Below are 14,490 nucleotides of genomic sequence, written 5' to 3' on the forward strand. Positions count from 1 at the left end.
TTTGTGTACAAGGGCTGATAATCGGGAAAGAGTGTTCTTATGAGGGCAGTCTCACACTTCCAGATAATTCCGGTACCGGAAAAATCGGTACCGGAATTATCCGTGTCCATGTGCCCGTGCGTTTCTGTTTCTGTGGCACACGTGCGGCACACGTGCGGCACACGTGTGCCGCCCGTATGCCCACTGGGTACCACACACACACCGTGCTGGGCACCACACGCACCAGCATCTGGTGCTGAAGCCCCATTCATATCTTCCCTGCAGCATCGTTTGCTGTAGAGAAGATATGAATATTCCTTTTTTTTTTTTTAGTTTCTCATGTTTAAAATAAAGCTCCATGTCCCCAACCCCCTCCCACCCCCTGTGCGCCCCCCCGCTGTTCTTAAAATACTCACCCGGCTCCCTCGCTGGCTGTCGCTGCTTCCTGTCCTGGCCGCACCTTCTACTGTATGAGCGGTCACGTGGGGCCGCTCATTTACAGTAATGAATATGCGGCTCCACCGCTATGGGAGGTGGAGCTGCATATTCATTACTGTAAATGAGCGGCCCCACGTGACCGCTCATACAGTAGAAGGTGCGGCCAGGACAGGAAGCAGCGCCAGCTAGGGAGCCGGGTGAGTATTTTAAGAACAGCGGGGGGGCGCACAGGGGGTGGGAGAGGGGGTGGGGACAAGGAGCTTTATTTTAAACATGAGAAACTAAAAAAAAAAAAGGAATATTCATATCTTCTCTACAGCAAACGCTGCTGCAGGGAAGATATGAATGGGGCTTCAGCACCAGTGGGGGGGGCAGCGCTTACTGTAGCGCGGTCTCCTGCACGGCACACGGACAACGTCCGTGTGCGGTACGTGTTTTACACGGACCCATTAACTTTAATGGGTCCGTGTAATCCGTGCGCTCCCACGAACACTGACATGTCTCCGTGTTTGGCACATGGAGACACGGTCCATAAAAAAATCAATGACATCTGCACAGATGCATTGATTTTAATGTGTCTACGTGAGTCAGTGGCTCCGGTATGTGAGAAAACTGTCACCTCACGTACCGGAGCCACTGACGTGTGAAACCGGCCTGAAACAGGGCCTTGAGGGTTTGCTACAATTGTACACTGCTTAGACAATTTATTGTGCCAGTAAAGAAGAATTGGAACACAAAATATATTTGGAAGTTTCAGATATTTTCGCTATGTAATAATTACATTTAAAGGGGGTTTATACAAAATTTGACAATGAGATGGGAATGTTAGAAAATACAGAAAGTGTCACGATTACTCCGCTCAGTGTGTCTTGGACGCAGTGACTGACAGCTTCGTCTTCCAATCTAGTGCAGGGGTGTACCGAGCTGTTGGCATTTTGATTGACAGCTCAGCGGTCCAATCTGAGACAATGAGGTGCTGAGATTCCTTCAGGTGTTCCTTGTTCCAAGCATATATCCAGCTACTTAGCTAAGCTGTCAGTCCCAGATTTCTGCCAGACATAGCATTTGCTCAGTGGTTTGCCTTGTATTCCTGTGCTCTGTTTGTTGATCCATTGCTTCCTGACAGTGGACCTCGTTCTGACTATCCGTTTGCTTAGCCATTTTGCTCTGATCCACTATCTTCCTGGTATTCTGACTTTGGACCATGACCTGACTTCGCCTTTGTTTTCATCCTTTAGTTTACTATATGCTCCCATGGTATCTGACCCCAGAACCTTTGACTACCCTGCCTAACGGCTTGTGTGTGAGTAGTGACTAGCATCAAAGAAAGAACCATTACTTACCCATAGATAAGGGAGATTTCATTCATAGGACTTTGGTCTATCGGCCTGGTCAGTAATCTGTGACCATGAGATGAGAGGCATGCAAATCTTCTTGCTTCCTGGCTTCACCAGCTCTTCTTTTGATTAGCCAAGGCTGGGGCAAAGTCACCTTTGTGGCATTACGCAAACATGATGTTGCCCCATCTTAGCTAATCCAAAGAGGAGTAAGAAATGTAAGGAGACCCGCAGGGCTCCTGTCCACCTGTCACAGAAAACTGACCTGCCCGATGGACCGAAGTCATGCAAATCGACTCTCCCATCTTTACTTACCCACCAAATTTCCTGTCACTCTGGTGGTCCCCAAACGATGCTACAGTCATGGTAATCTTGCCCATCATTTCCACGACCGCTGCCGTCAATCTCTGGCCTTACTTGTCACTTTCCATAATTGAAAATATCATGGCTGCAGTGGTCACATGAAAGATGTACGGCACGTGACTGCAGAGCTGGGCAAGACCTTTCAGTGTGGCAGCGGGGGATTCAAGGGTTAAGTAAAAGCTATTTTATGACGTATATATACAAGTTTTGGAAAATAGTGGAAAACACATTTAATGTTTTCTAAGTATGTCATTAATATACACAGAAGTATCGTCCTCCAGCTGGGGTTGCATGAATCCCAGAGTGAAAGTGAATCCTTGGGTGGAATAACACGGCCGCTGGTTAACCGAGTTCTTGAGCCGCTTATCTGCCATCTACTTGTATCCGTTTACTGTAGCAGCGGACGGCTCTGCCCGGGGGGCTGTAACAGATAGCTCAGGACAGGGGCTTCTCAGGGGCTTCTCAGAGGAAACAAATTTAGGAAATCCTGCCTTCTGTCTAAGGAAACGAATTTTATGCCAACTGGTAAAAATTTGAAGGTAAGAAGAGACAGAATAAACAATTTCTTACTTAATTCAGAGTCTCACCTTCCTGGATATGGTAATAGACGAGCAGCAATGGATCCCGACACATGACGCAACAGGAGACGATATAAGGCAGAGCATCGTAATAAGCAGATGTGTTTGGGTTAAGTCCCCAAAGGAAATAATGAAAAAAACAGGTGACTGAGATGAAGCAATGAGTTGTATTATTGGGAAGTCTAAAAGGGGATTTCATTTTTTTTTTCATTTAGTATCGTAGAAATCATTGGGTTGAACAACTAATTTGCCTCCTTGTCTGGGTCATATGAGGTTTATGGGTATAAAAGCATATAAAATATTTTATATTTTATGGTGAGGATGAGGATAAGTCAGTAGTGTAACACATTAATATTAATGTGATCTCCTACACTCTCGCATAAAACCATGAAGAATAGCTGGCATTTCTGCTGGGGCGTTTCTACCACCAAATGAATGTGAAAATCCACAAAATGTTTATAATTCTTACATGAGAAAATATCCACATAAAGTAGATGAGATCTGTAAAATCTCATCCGCTTGTAGTGTAATCTGCTGCAGATTTTACCTGCACAAATCCGACATATGGGAAGAAATAACCCTAAATTTTCTTCCCTCCTACTGAGAGTCAGCAAGGTGTCCTAAGAGTGCAGGCATAGCATATAGCACAAAGTTGGAGGGGAACCATAGTCCCAAAATAGCAAGTTATCGATTGGGAATAACTTACTGGGACCGCCAACCATCCTCAGAATGACAGCCTTTCATGGAAAAGAGTGAGGCTATGTTCACACTTTGCGGATTTTGCTGCGGATCCACAGCGGATTTGACCGCTGCAGATCCGCAGCAGTTTCCCATGAGTTTACAGTACTATGTGAACCTATGGGAAAGAAAAACCGCTGTGCACATGCTGCGGAAAAAAACGTGCGGAAACGCAGCGGATTACATTCCGCAGCATGTCACTTCTTTTCTGCAGATTTTCACCTGCTCCAATAGGAAACTGCAGATGAAAATCCGCAGAAGAAACCGCAGTAAAAAACGCTATAAATTCGCAGTAAAAACCGCAACGGGTTTTCACTGCGGATTTTGGAATTCTGCTGCGGAAAAATCCGCAGTGGAATCCGCAAAGTGTGAACTTAGCCTGCAGGTCCACATTCCCAACCTGCGCTCTATCCATTGTCTATAAGAATGCCGGCAAAAGCCAACAACGGTTCTCAGTTATTTCCGAAGGACCCATACACAATCAGTGGGATTGGGAATAACTTACTGGGACCTCCAAAGATCCCCAGAATGACAGCCTTTTCGTGAAAGGAATGAGGGTGAATATTCCCAAACTAGACTCTATCCATTGTCTATAAAAATGCCGGCAAAAGCCAAGAACGGTTCTCGGTTATTTCTGAATGTCCCATACACAATCAACGGGATTTGGAATAACTTACTGGGACCTCCAAAGATCCCCAGAATGACAGCTTTTTCATGAAAGGAATGTGGGTCAATATTCCTGACCTCTGCTCTATCCATTGTCTATAAAAATGCCGGCAAAAGCCAAGAACGGTTCTCAGTTATTTCTGAATGTCCCATACACAATCAATGGGACTGGGAATAACTTACTGGGACCTTCAAAGATCCCCAGAATTAGAGCCTTTTCTGGAAAGAAGTGAAGGTGCGTATTCCCAACCTCCGCTCTATCCATTGTCTATAAAAATGCTGGCAAAAGCCAAGAACGGTTCTCGGTTATTTCTGAAGGTGTCATACACAACCAATGGGGCAGAGGTCTAACATGCGCACCTCTTCTCCAGTCAAGGTGGACCTGTTCTTGAGATTCAGAGTCCCGATCTGGAACCCTTCAAAACCTCAGAGTTTATATAATTTTTGATGAGTCGCCGGTAATGATTGAGTGTGAAAATTTAGAATAGGATTGTACAATTCCCTTTTTTTACTTAGAAAATCAATTTTTTTGTGCACCTTTGTTTCAAAATAATCCCTACTTGGATGTCACATGTCTGTGTGCACAGAAGCCATGGCCCCATTTGCATTTCGTTATCCCATTGTTCTGCTCCATCATACAAGCAAAAAAAGCCAAATCCGCCAGGTGACGTACACCAATGTCACTCATTGGACTTCATTGAATAGATGTGGACAAAGCCTTATACATTTCTTCTTGTGGGAAAACATGTCATGTAGATGTCGTCCCAAGCTGATACCATACACCATACTGTAACAGTGAATGAAAGGGATGCAACATTTTTACATTGTGCACCGAAAGGAATGCATTTCAATCTTATGGTTACGTCCAACATCTATTCCAAATACATTTATCTCCTTTATAACCAATATTCCACTAGACATATATTTCCTTACCCCGAAAAACAAAACAAAACTGCAGATGTAACTGAATTTAGTCAGGATCCGAAGTTCAGAAGAGAATAAATGCTCCTATAATGAACAAACCTGACTTTACCTCATCGGGGCTGGACGCCTGGTAAACTCGACAGGAATCTTCAAATTGTCTCTCTGCCTCGGCCTGGTCTGTCACGCCGTTGGACTCATAGGAAGGGGTGACGTTGTGGCAGAGGGCGATCCCCTTCACAGCTTCGTAAACGCGGCTGCTCATCGTCTTCCTCACTTTGGTGGTGGTGCCTTTCTGTGCAGGAGGATCATGAGAAGGCTGGAAACAGAGGCCGGTATAGGAATGGTTATGACATTGTAGGATTCGGCATGGTCTAATGTCTTAAAAGTGTGTATAGTGCTGTCAATCTGAAGGAGTCAGGTGAAGAAAAGGTCACCTTGACTAGTAATTCAGTCATGATTTTAACCAGATCAGGACCAGACCATTTACACCTCCACCCTGACCATGCACATTTTTGGGTCTTATGCTAAATATGATTTGAAGAGCTGTGAAAAAAAAAATCTTTTTTAGATATTTGATTTTTTTTTTTGCGCTATCAGTGGAAATATGTGTCCATATTTCATGTTTTTTATGACCAGGATGGACCACTAAAATAAATCTTCAAATTTATTCCCCTTTCCAAAAAAATGTTTTTATATATTGGACACATTTCATTTTTATGGGCCGAGGCTAGTAACGATTTGGATTGACAACTGGAGGTGAGCAAACCCAAACTGTGAAGTTTGGGGTTCATATGGGACACCTAGTGTCTGGGGCTGAACTCCTAACACAGACTTCTCCAGGTATTACGTCTTACAGTTTGAGGAGAGTTCAGCGAGAGACAGTTTGGAGAGCGAGAGAGGGTTCGGAGAGAGAGCGAGAGAGGGTTCGGAGAGAGAGCGAGAGAGGGTTCGGAGAGAGAGCGAGAGAGGGTTCGGAGAGAGAGCGAGAGAGGGTTCGGAGAGAGAGCGAGAGAGGGTTCGGAGAGAGAGCGAGAGAGGGTTCGGAGAGAGAGCGAGAGAGGGTTCGGAGAGAGAGCGAGAGAGGGTTCGGAGAGAGAGCGAGAGAGGGTTCGGAGAGAGAGCGAGAGAGGGTTCGGAGAGAGAGCGAGAGAGGGTTCGGAGAGAGAGCGAGAGAGGGTTCGGAGAGAGCGCGAGAGAGGGTTCGGAGAGAGAGCGAGAGAGGGTTCGGAGAGAGAGCGAGAGAGGGTTCGGAGAGAGAGCGAGAGAGGGTTCGGAGAGAGAGCGAGAGAGGGTTCGGAGAGAGAGCGAGAGAGGGTTCGGAGAGAGAGCGAGAGAGGGTTCAGAGAGAGAGCGAGAGAGGGTTCAGAGAGAGAGCGAGAGAGGGTTCAGAGAGAGAGCGAGAGAGGGTTCAGAGAGAGCGAGAGAGGGTTCAGAGAGAGCGAGAGAGGGTTCGGAGAGAGAGCGAGAGAGGGTTCGGAGAGAGAGCGAGAGAGGGTTCAGAGAGAGAGAGCGAGAGAGGGTTCAGAGAGAGAGCGAGAGAGGGTTCGGAGAGAGAGCGAGAGAGGGTTCGGAGAGAGAGCGAGAGAGGGTTCGGAAAAAGAGCGAGAGAGGGTTCGGAGAGAGAGCGAGAGAGGGTTCGGAGAGAGAGCGAGAGAGGGTTCGGAGAGAGAGCGAGAGAGGGTTCAAAGAGAGAGAGCGAGAGAGGGTTCGGAGTAAGAGCAAGAGAGGGTTTGGAAAGAGTGCGAGAGAGGGTTGGAAAGAGTGAGAGGGTTCAGAGAGAGTGAGAGAGGGTTTGGAAAGAGTGCGAGAGGGTTCAGAAAGAACGAGAGAAAGTTTGGAGAGAGCAAGAGAGGGTTCAGAAAGTGAGCGAGAGAGGGTCCGGAAAGAGAGAGAGGGTTCAGACAGAGCGAGAGAGGGTTCAGAGAGCGCAAGAGACTTCTCCAGGTATTACGTCTTACAGTTTGAGGAGAGTTCAGCGAGAGACAGTTTGGAGAGCGAGAGAGGGTTCGGAGAGAGAGCGAGAGAGGGTTCGGAGAGAGAGCGAGAGAGGGTTCGGAGAGAGAGCGAGAGAGGGTTCGGAGAGAGAGCGAGAGAGGGTTCGGAGAGAGAGCGAGAGAGGGTTCGGAGAGAGAGCGAGAGAGGGTTCGGAGAGAGAGCGAGAGAGGGTTCGGAGAGAGAGCGAGAGAGGGTTCGGAGAGAGAGCGAGAGAGGGTTCGGAGAGAGAGCGAGAGAGGGTTCGGAGAGAGAGCGAGAGAGGGTTCGGAGAGAGAGCGAGAGAGGGTTCGGAGAGAGAGCGAGAGAGGGTTCGGAGAGAGAGCGAGAGAGGGTTCGGAGAGAGCGCGAGAGAGGGTTCGGAGAGAGAGCGAGAGAGGGTTCGGAGAGAGAGCGAGAGAGGGTTCGGAGAGAGAGCGAGAGAGGGTTCGGAGAGAGAGCGAGAGAGGGTTCGGAGAGAGAGCGAGAGAGGGTTCGGAGAGAGAGCGAGAGAGGGTTCAGAGAGAGAGCGAGAGAGGGTTCAGAGAGAGAGCGAGAGAGGGTTCAGAGAGAGAGCGAGAGAGGGTTCAGAGAGAGCGAGAGAGGGTTCGGAGAGAGAGCGAGAGAGGGTTCGGAGAGAGAGCGAGAGAGGGTTCGGAGAGAGAGCGAGAGAGGGTTCAGAGAGAGAGAGCGAGAGAGGGTTCAGAGAGAGAGCGAGAGAGGGTTCGGAGAGAGAGCGAGAGAGGGTTCGGAGAGAGAGCGAGAGAGGGTTCGGAAAAAGAGCGAGAGAGGGTTCGGAGAGAGAGCGAGAGAGGGTTCGGAGAGAGAGCGAGAGAGGGTTCGGAGAGAGAGCGAGAGAGGGTTCAAAGAGAGAGAGCGAGAGAGGGATCAGAGTAAAAGCAAGAGAGGGTTCGGAGTAAGAGCAAGAGAGGGTTTGGAAAGAGTGCGAGAGAGGGTTGGAAAGAGTGAGAGGGTTCAGAGAGAGTGAGAGGGGGTTTGGAAAGAGTGCGAGAGGGTTCAGAAAGAACGAGAGAAAGTTTGGAGAGAGCAAGAGAGGGTTCAGAAAGTGAGCGAGAGAGGGTCCGGAAAGAGAGAGAGGGTTCAGACAGAGCGAGAGAGGGTTCAGAGAGCGCAAGAGGGTTCAGAGAGAGCGAGAGGGTTCAGAGAGCGAGAGAGGGTTCAGAGAGCGAGAGAGGGTTCAGAGGGCGAGAGGGGGTTCAGAGAGCGAGAGGGGGTTCAGAGAGCGAGAGGGGGTTCAGAGAGCGAGAGGGGGTTCGGAAAGAGAGCGAGAGGGGGTTCGGAAAGAGAGCGAGAGAGAGTTCGGAAAGAGAGCGAGAGAGTTCAGAGAGCGAGAGTTCAGAGAGCGATAAAGTTCAGAGAGAGAGTTCAGAGAGCGAGAAAGTTCAGAGAGCGAGAGAGTATTGAGAGAAATAGTTGAGAGAGAGAAGAGAGATTTTAAAGGGTCAGATAAGGAATTCTCAAAAACAACACATCTGTGATTGAATATATAGTTAGAATGTATTTCTGCTCATGTATTTTTTCATACAATCACATATTCAATATCACATTTTGATTAATGACATGGAATCTTTAGAGGCTTACAAACTCCCCCACGATGCGGTTGATACATTTGGCGTTATTAGGCATTGTGCAGCATTTGGTAGCTGTTGGGGAATAGCAGTTCACAAGACTGTCTTGCTGCGGCAGTGGCGGTGGTGGCGGCAGGAGCTGGATCAAATGTATATAATAAACCTGTCGGGTTATACGCTGCATTAGAAACACATTTTGAGAGCTAGTGACCCTCCAGTCAGGAGCCGGGCAGCCCTTTATGGATATGATTAATGGAAACCTAAAACAGATGTGAACTGTGGGACTTCCCAACGCGTTTCTGTGAGAGATTTTTTAGGCCTATTTTTAGTTTTCTCCTCCAAACTCCTGGTGTAATTAGACAATTACTTAATTAGGCTGGTCAAGCAGCGGACACAGGGCTGTGCTTCCTGATCTGTTAACCTCTGGTGTCAGGAGGAGCACGAAAAAGTTTCACTTCCAGGTCAATAGGTGACTGAATGGAAACAGTAATGGAAGCCATGAATCAGATCTACAGTGGAAGGAAATGCTTCTCATTACACATCACAGAATCAGCTTCTTTATTCACTTGTCAACAGCCAAACAAAAATGGGGGGTCCGAGATGGTGGATGTGCGTTACGCAGCACACCGCTCCCTGGTTACACATAAATCTCACTTATCTGCTGGCTTTCATGTGAACTATTACAGTGTTTCACCATACAGTGCACTCAGGGGCGGCCACAGAGGCTTAACTGGGGCTCCCGAGTCGACGCCAGGGAAACCATATATCATACCGAAGAGTCCGGATGAAGCGCACGGCGTAAGCCGTCTCACGTGGAAAGCCTGCAGTGTGTGCATCCAATACGACAATATGGGAAATTCATGAAAAAATAGCAGCGTTTGCAAGAAATGCACTGCATCACATTTTTTGACCACTGATCTTAATGTACGACTAAACGTTTGTTTTTTTCATTAGTGCTGGAGTGGTGCCACTAATCTAAGCTCCCTGTCCTCAGTATTAAATTAGACCACATGCCATCTAAAGCTCGTCCAGGTGCCGCTCTGGTCCTGCGTCACCATTATAAGTGACGGTCACAAGCTCCTAGTGTAAGTCTATGAGAGCCTCGTTCCGGCCTAGTTCCCTCTGATGAAGCCTGAGGCGAAACGTGCGTCGTGAGCGTTTTCTTTGATAGGTAACGTGTAATCCATGATACTGTGCATTATCATCATCATGTGATATCCCTGTATAGATCTTTATCTACCTTAAAGGGCCAGAACTTACACAGCACTGGCTATTTTTGGCTTGTACTTTTTGACTATCCCTCCTTAATACTGTGATTGCACACGATATAACTCTGTACTGATATGCAATATGGACACAAGGGAGTTTTGTTATTATCGCTTACCTACATACCTTTGAATTTTATATATCTGACTATTGAATGTCTATTTTTATGCTTTTAATTATTTTGTTATCCAATAAAGAATATATTTTATATTGGCATTATTGAATTATTGGTGCTTTGTGGCCCCTTATATATCGCTCCTTATACTAATATAGGTGCTTAATACAATTAATTAGTTATAATTACACATAAAACTTTAGATAAGGAAGAAATATAAAACAAGACAAAACTTTATAAGAATCAATAAGGAGACACAAGGACGGACTGAAGTCTCTACAGTCTCTACAGTGAACCCAACAGCTCAAAAACACTCCTAGCTATGGCACAGTTGTGAAGTAAACTTATTAGTTTGGTTTTTTTTTGTAATGATTCAATGCAGCGGTCATTTCGACCAGACTCTTCTGTATGGTTACATTGGTATCGACTCATGAGCCCCAGCTAAAAATGGATCCAAAAACTCATTTATATTGCCTGAAACCTGACTCTTATTGCAGACAGGTATGTGCTGACTCATAAATGCATTTTAGTGAAAAGTGAAGACATTCAAAGGGGTTGTCCGGCTTTGGGCTACATGTCTGTAGTCACTCTATGTGACTGCAGGCTTGTGAATTCTCACATCGATCGCACTGTCTTCTGTGAGGATTCTTTGGCCCCAGCGCCGAAAGCGATAATCACGTAATTTGCAAAAATGCAGTCACATGCCAACTAGATGGGCGCGAAAGTCTAGTAGGAATGTGGCCTTGCAGTCACATGATGGCTCCCGGCACAAGAGAATCCTCACAGCATGCAGTGTGCATGTTGTGAGGATTCACAAGTCTGCAGTCAGATACAGTGACTGCAGACTTTTTCTCCAAAGCTGGACAACCCCCTTTAAATGCCTTGCAGGGAAGATGGGACAACATGATTAGTCCAAAAGGCAGATCTCTAGTGGATTTTCCCTACCCTGAGCCCCTTGACTGAAAAAGGAGCAAGACTGGGGGGATTTCAGAGTGAAACGCACATGGCTGCAATAACGAAGTGGATGCATCAGCAGACAGGTTCCCTTTAACAACAATCTAATGTGCATGAGCCTACCGGTGTCTGTGTTGGGGAAAGCACAGAGTGACATGCTAGATTCTAACATGCCACATATTTTGTCTGGGAGGTGTGGAGTGCCACATGGATAGCTGCTAATCTCCATCTTCATTCACACCACTGGATTATTTCTAGAGACCGGTGCATACAAAGACACTTTATACAAAAGGACCCTAAGGAGATGTTCACACGTTTCATTTTTGGCACATTTTTCCCCCCAAGACAAAAATTCAAGGCCTTCAGAGTGAATTCGATTTCACAAGTCTCCTGCATATGCTGCCTATTTTTTTCCTTGCAGATGTAAAGAATATCAATTCGTTCAGAGTTTTTCAATCATTTAAAAGAATGCAAAAAAAAAAACCGCATCAAAGACACATGCAAAAATGTGACAAAACCCCGCATATTTTATGCTGCATTTTTACTTCCAACATGCCAACAGATTTTTCTGCTGCAAATACTAGATGTGTGCACATAGCCTTAGTAAGAAACTTTTATTCTAAGCTCTTTTCACATAAGGGTATAATAATACAACTTTTTTTTTATTGCTGCAGATTGTGTTTTCACGTTCTTATCTTGCTGCTATGAATGTCTGATAAGAGCTGGAGGGAAATGGGTAGTAGATACCCACCAGGAAATATGACCTTCCTATAATCTGCACTGACTATATTGCTGGCCTGCTGATAGCTATTAACCTCCACGACACGGACAGCGCCACCGCTTTCTATAACTCCACCCTCACATCAGCCATAGACTCAGTTGCCCATCTCATGCATGGCAAAGTGCGACAAATCAATAGGCAACCCTGGCATAACAACCTCACCAAAAAACTCCAACAAGCATCCAGGGTCGCGGAGCGGCGTTGGAAGAAAACACGCCTGCCAAACGACTTCACTGCTTTCAAACAAGCTACACCTCACCAACAAGCTGCCGCCTCACCAACCGCTCGAGCTGCTGCCTCACCAACCACCCGAGCTGCCCCCTCACCAACCACCCGAGAGCTGTCGCCTCACCAACCACCTGAGCTGCCGCATCACCAAAACCAGAGCTGCCGCACCCCCGACCTTCTGTCTCTTCCCCAGTATCCCGTAGAATGTAAGTCCGCAAGGACGGGGGTCCTCTCCCCTCTGTACCAGTCTGTCATCATAAATTTGTGTACTGTAAATGTAATCTATAACCCTGTATGTAACCCTTTTCTCATGTACAGCACCATGGAAATAATGGTGCTATATAAATAAATAATAATAATAATAATAAGCCACGTTCAGAAGCTCAGTATTTGGTCAGTATTTTACCTCAGTATTTGTAAGCCAAAACCAAGAGAGGAACAATCAGAGGAAAAGTATAACAGAAACACATCACCACTTCTGTATTTATCACCCTCTCCTGATTATGGCTACAAATACTGAGGTAAAATACTGACCAAATACTGTCCGTGTGAACGTGGCCTAAGGTGCACACTCAACTGACCCAGTAGTGCATGTGCTCTCAGTGAGGAGAGGAGAGAAAGCATACACCACCTGCATGTAACATAGTAACATAGTTAGTAAGGCCGAAAAAAGACATTTGTCCATCCAGTTCAGCCTATATTCCATCATAATAAATACCCAGATCTACGTCCTTCTACAGAACCTAATAATTGTATGATACAATATTGTTCTGCTCCAGGAAGACATCCAGGCCTCTCTTGAACCCCTCGACTGAGTTCGCCATCACCACCTCCTCAGGCAAGCAATTCCAGATTCTCACTGCCCTAACAGTAAAGAATCCTCTTCTATGTTGGTGGAAAAACCTTCTCTCCTCCAGACGCAAAGAATGCCCCCTTGTGCCCGTCACCTTCCTTGGTATAAACAGATCCTCAGCGAGATATTTGTATTGTCCCCTTATATACTTATACATGGTTATTAGATCGCCCCTCAGTCGTCTTTTTTCTAGACTAAATAATCCTAATTTCGCTAATCTATCTGGGTATTGTAGTTCTCCCATCCCCTTTATTAATTTTGTTGCCCTCCTTTGTACTCTCTCTAGTTCCATTATATCCTTCCTGAGCACCGGTGCCCAAAACTGGACACAGTACTCCATGTGCGGTCTAACTAGGGATTTGTACAGAGGCAGTATAATGCTCTCATCATGTGTATCCAGACCTCTTTTAATGCACCCCATGATCATCCATGAGGATGTACAATCCTTCTTTTGGCTGACAGTTGAGACATCAGCATGCAGATGGTTGAAGTATCCAGTTGACATTTGGAGCGCCCTACCAAGGCAGTGGGGTACTCGGCACCGGGTCCTGTCTCTCTTAAAAGGGAATGTCACGGCGGCTGCAACCCGGTCCATGGCCCTGGGCGTCCAACAAAAGGGGAGCGGTCTTTTAAGGGGATTGTGGTAAAGTCTGTCATGACACCACCTGTGGTGTTCGGTCAGTAGGGGGACCGACACTGCTTTAAAGGGGTCCTCTGGGGGATGTTGTTGCTGCAATGATGGTAACACTTCCCACAGGTGAAGCGGGGTCCCCAGGGGTCCTATAGTGTATGGCGATGATGGTGTACGCCGGGCAATGAGTAAAGGACACAAGTTGAAAAGTCTTACCTGGTTTACTGTAGTTGGCAGGCCACAGTCCAGGGTAATAGGCACGGATGGTGATGTGGTCCGGCCAGCTCAGAGGCAATGGGAGAATCCCTTTTCCAGTTGAGGTCCGTGAGCCTTTCAAACTAGCGCCGTTCTATGTGAGGTCCCTGCTGCCTGAAGCTTACTTGCAAAGTCCTCTTTTCCCCTGTCCTGGGACAGGTACCTGCATGACGGGCAGCTTGAGCCTTTTTTCAGGGACTCTATCATGTCCCGGGCTCCTCAGGTACTGCTGCATCTCAGGCGTGGTGCGGGTCGTTCACTTAAAGTTCTGAACCCTCCGGTTTTGCCAAGTGTCTTACAGTTCCACTATAGACTCGGGCTCCTGGTACCCGGTACTGCGCTTCGGCTCTGAGGGTGCCCGGTCACAGTTCCCCTCTGAGCCCTGTTCCTCTCCTCTGCTCTTTTCCTCTGAAGCTCCATCACATACAACCCTTCGGGTCTTTCTCCTTCCAGAGGCTGCAGCTCCCACGTGGTTGCTGGGCCTCTCTGTTTGCTCTTTCAGACTTCCTTCTCCTTCAGTGTCTCTATCAGACTCGCTCACTCCTCTTCCAGACCAGGATATATATCCATATTTGAGGGAAGCTCCCCTGAATCCGGGTCCGGAGCTCCCCCTCCTGGCCTGGATTTGGAATATGTTGCATGTGAGTGCCTTACCCGATAAAGGGAATTCCATTGCCTCTGAGCATGATATCACCCTCCCCGAAAGGAAGGCAACATCACTGCAACAACCGGCTACCTGGGGTGTTGCACATTCATCTAACATGTATGATCAGCTTAAGGGTATGTTCACACTTTTAGATTTTGCAGCAGAAACTCTCCAAAAA

The 14,490-nt window shown here is 46.9% G+C and overlaps 1 protein-coding gene across 1 annotated transcript in view; it reads right to left on the reverse strand.

Moving 5' to 3' along the window:
- The window catches only part of ATP9A (ATPase phospholipid transporting 9A (putative)), a 151,521-nt gene that overhangs the window by 52,958 nt on the left and 84,073 nt on the right, over nt 1-14,490 (reverse strand). The window contains exon 14 of the mRNA XM_069750893.1: nt 5,133-5,339. Within this exon, the coding sequence (XP_069606994.1) occupies nt 5,133-5,339 (207 nt within the window). The remainder of the gene's footprint in view (nt 1-5,132; nt 5,340-14,490) is intronic.

This window comes from Ranitomeya imitator, chromosome 2, assembly GCF_032444005.1.
Source record: "Ranitomeya imitator isolate aRanImi1 chromosome 2, aRanImi1.pri, whole genome shotgun sequence".
NCBI classification, from domain to species: domain Eukaryota; kingdom Metazoa; phylum Chordata; class Amphibia; order Anura; family Dendrobatidae; genus Ranitomeya; species Ranitomeya imitator.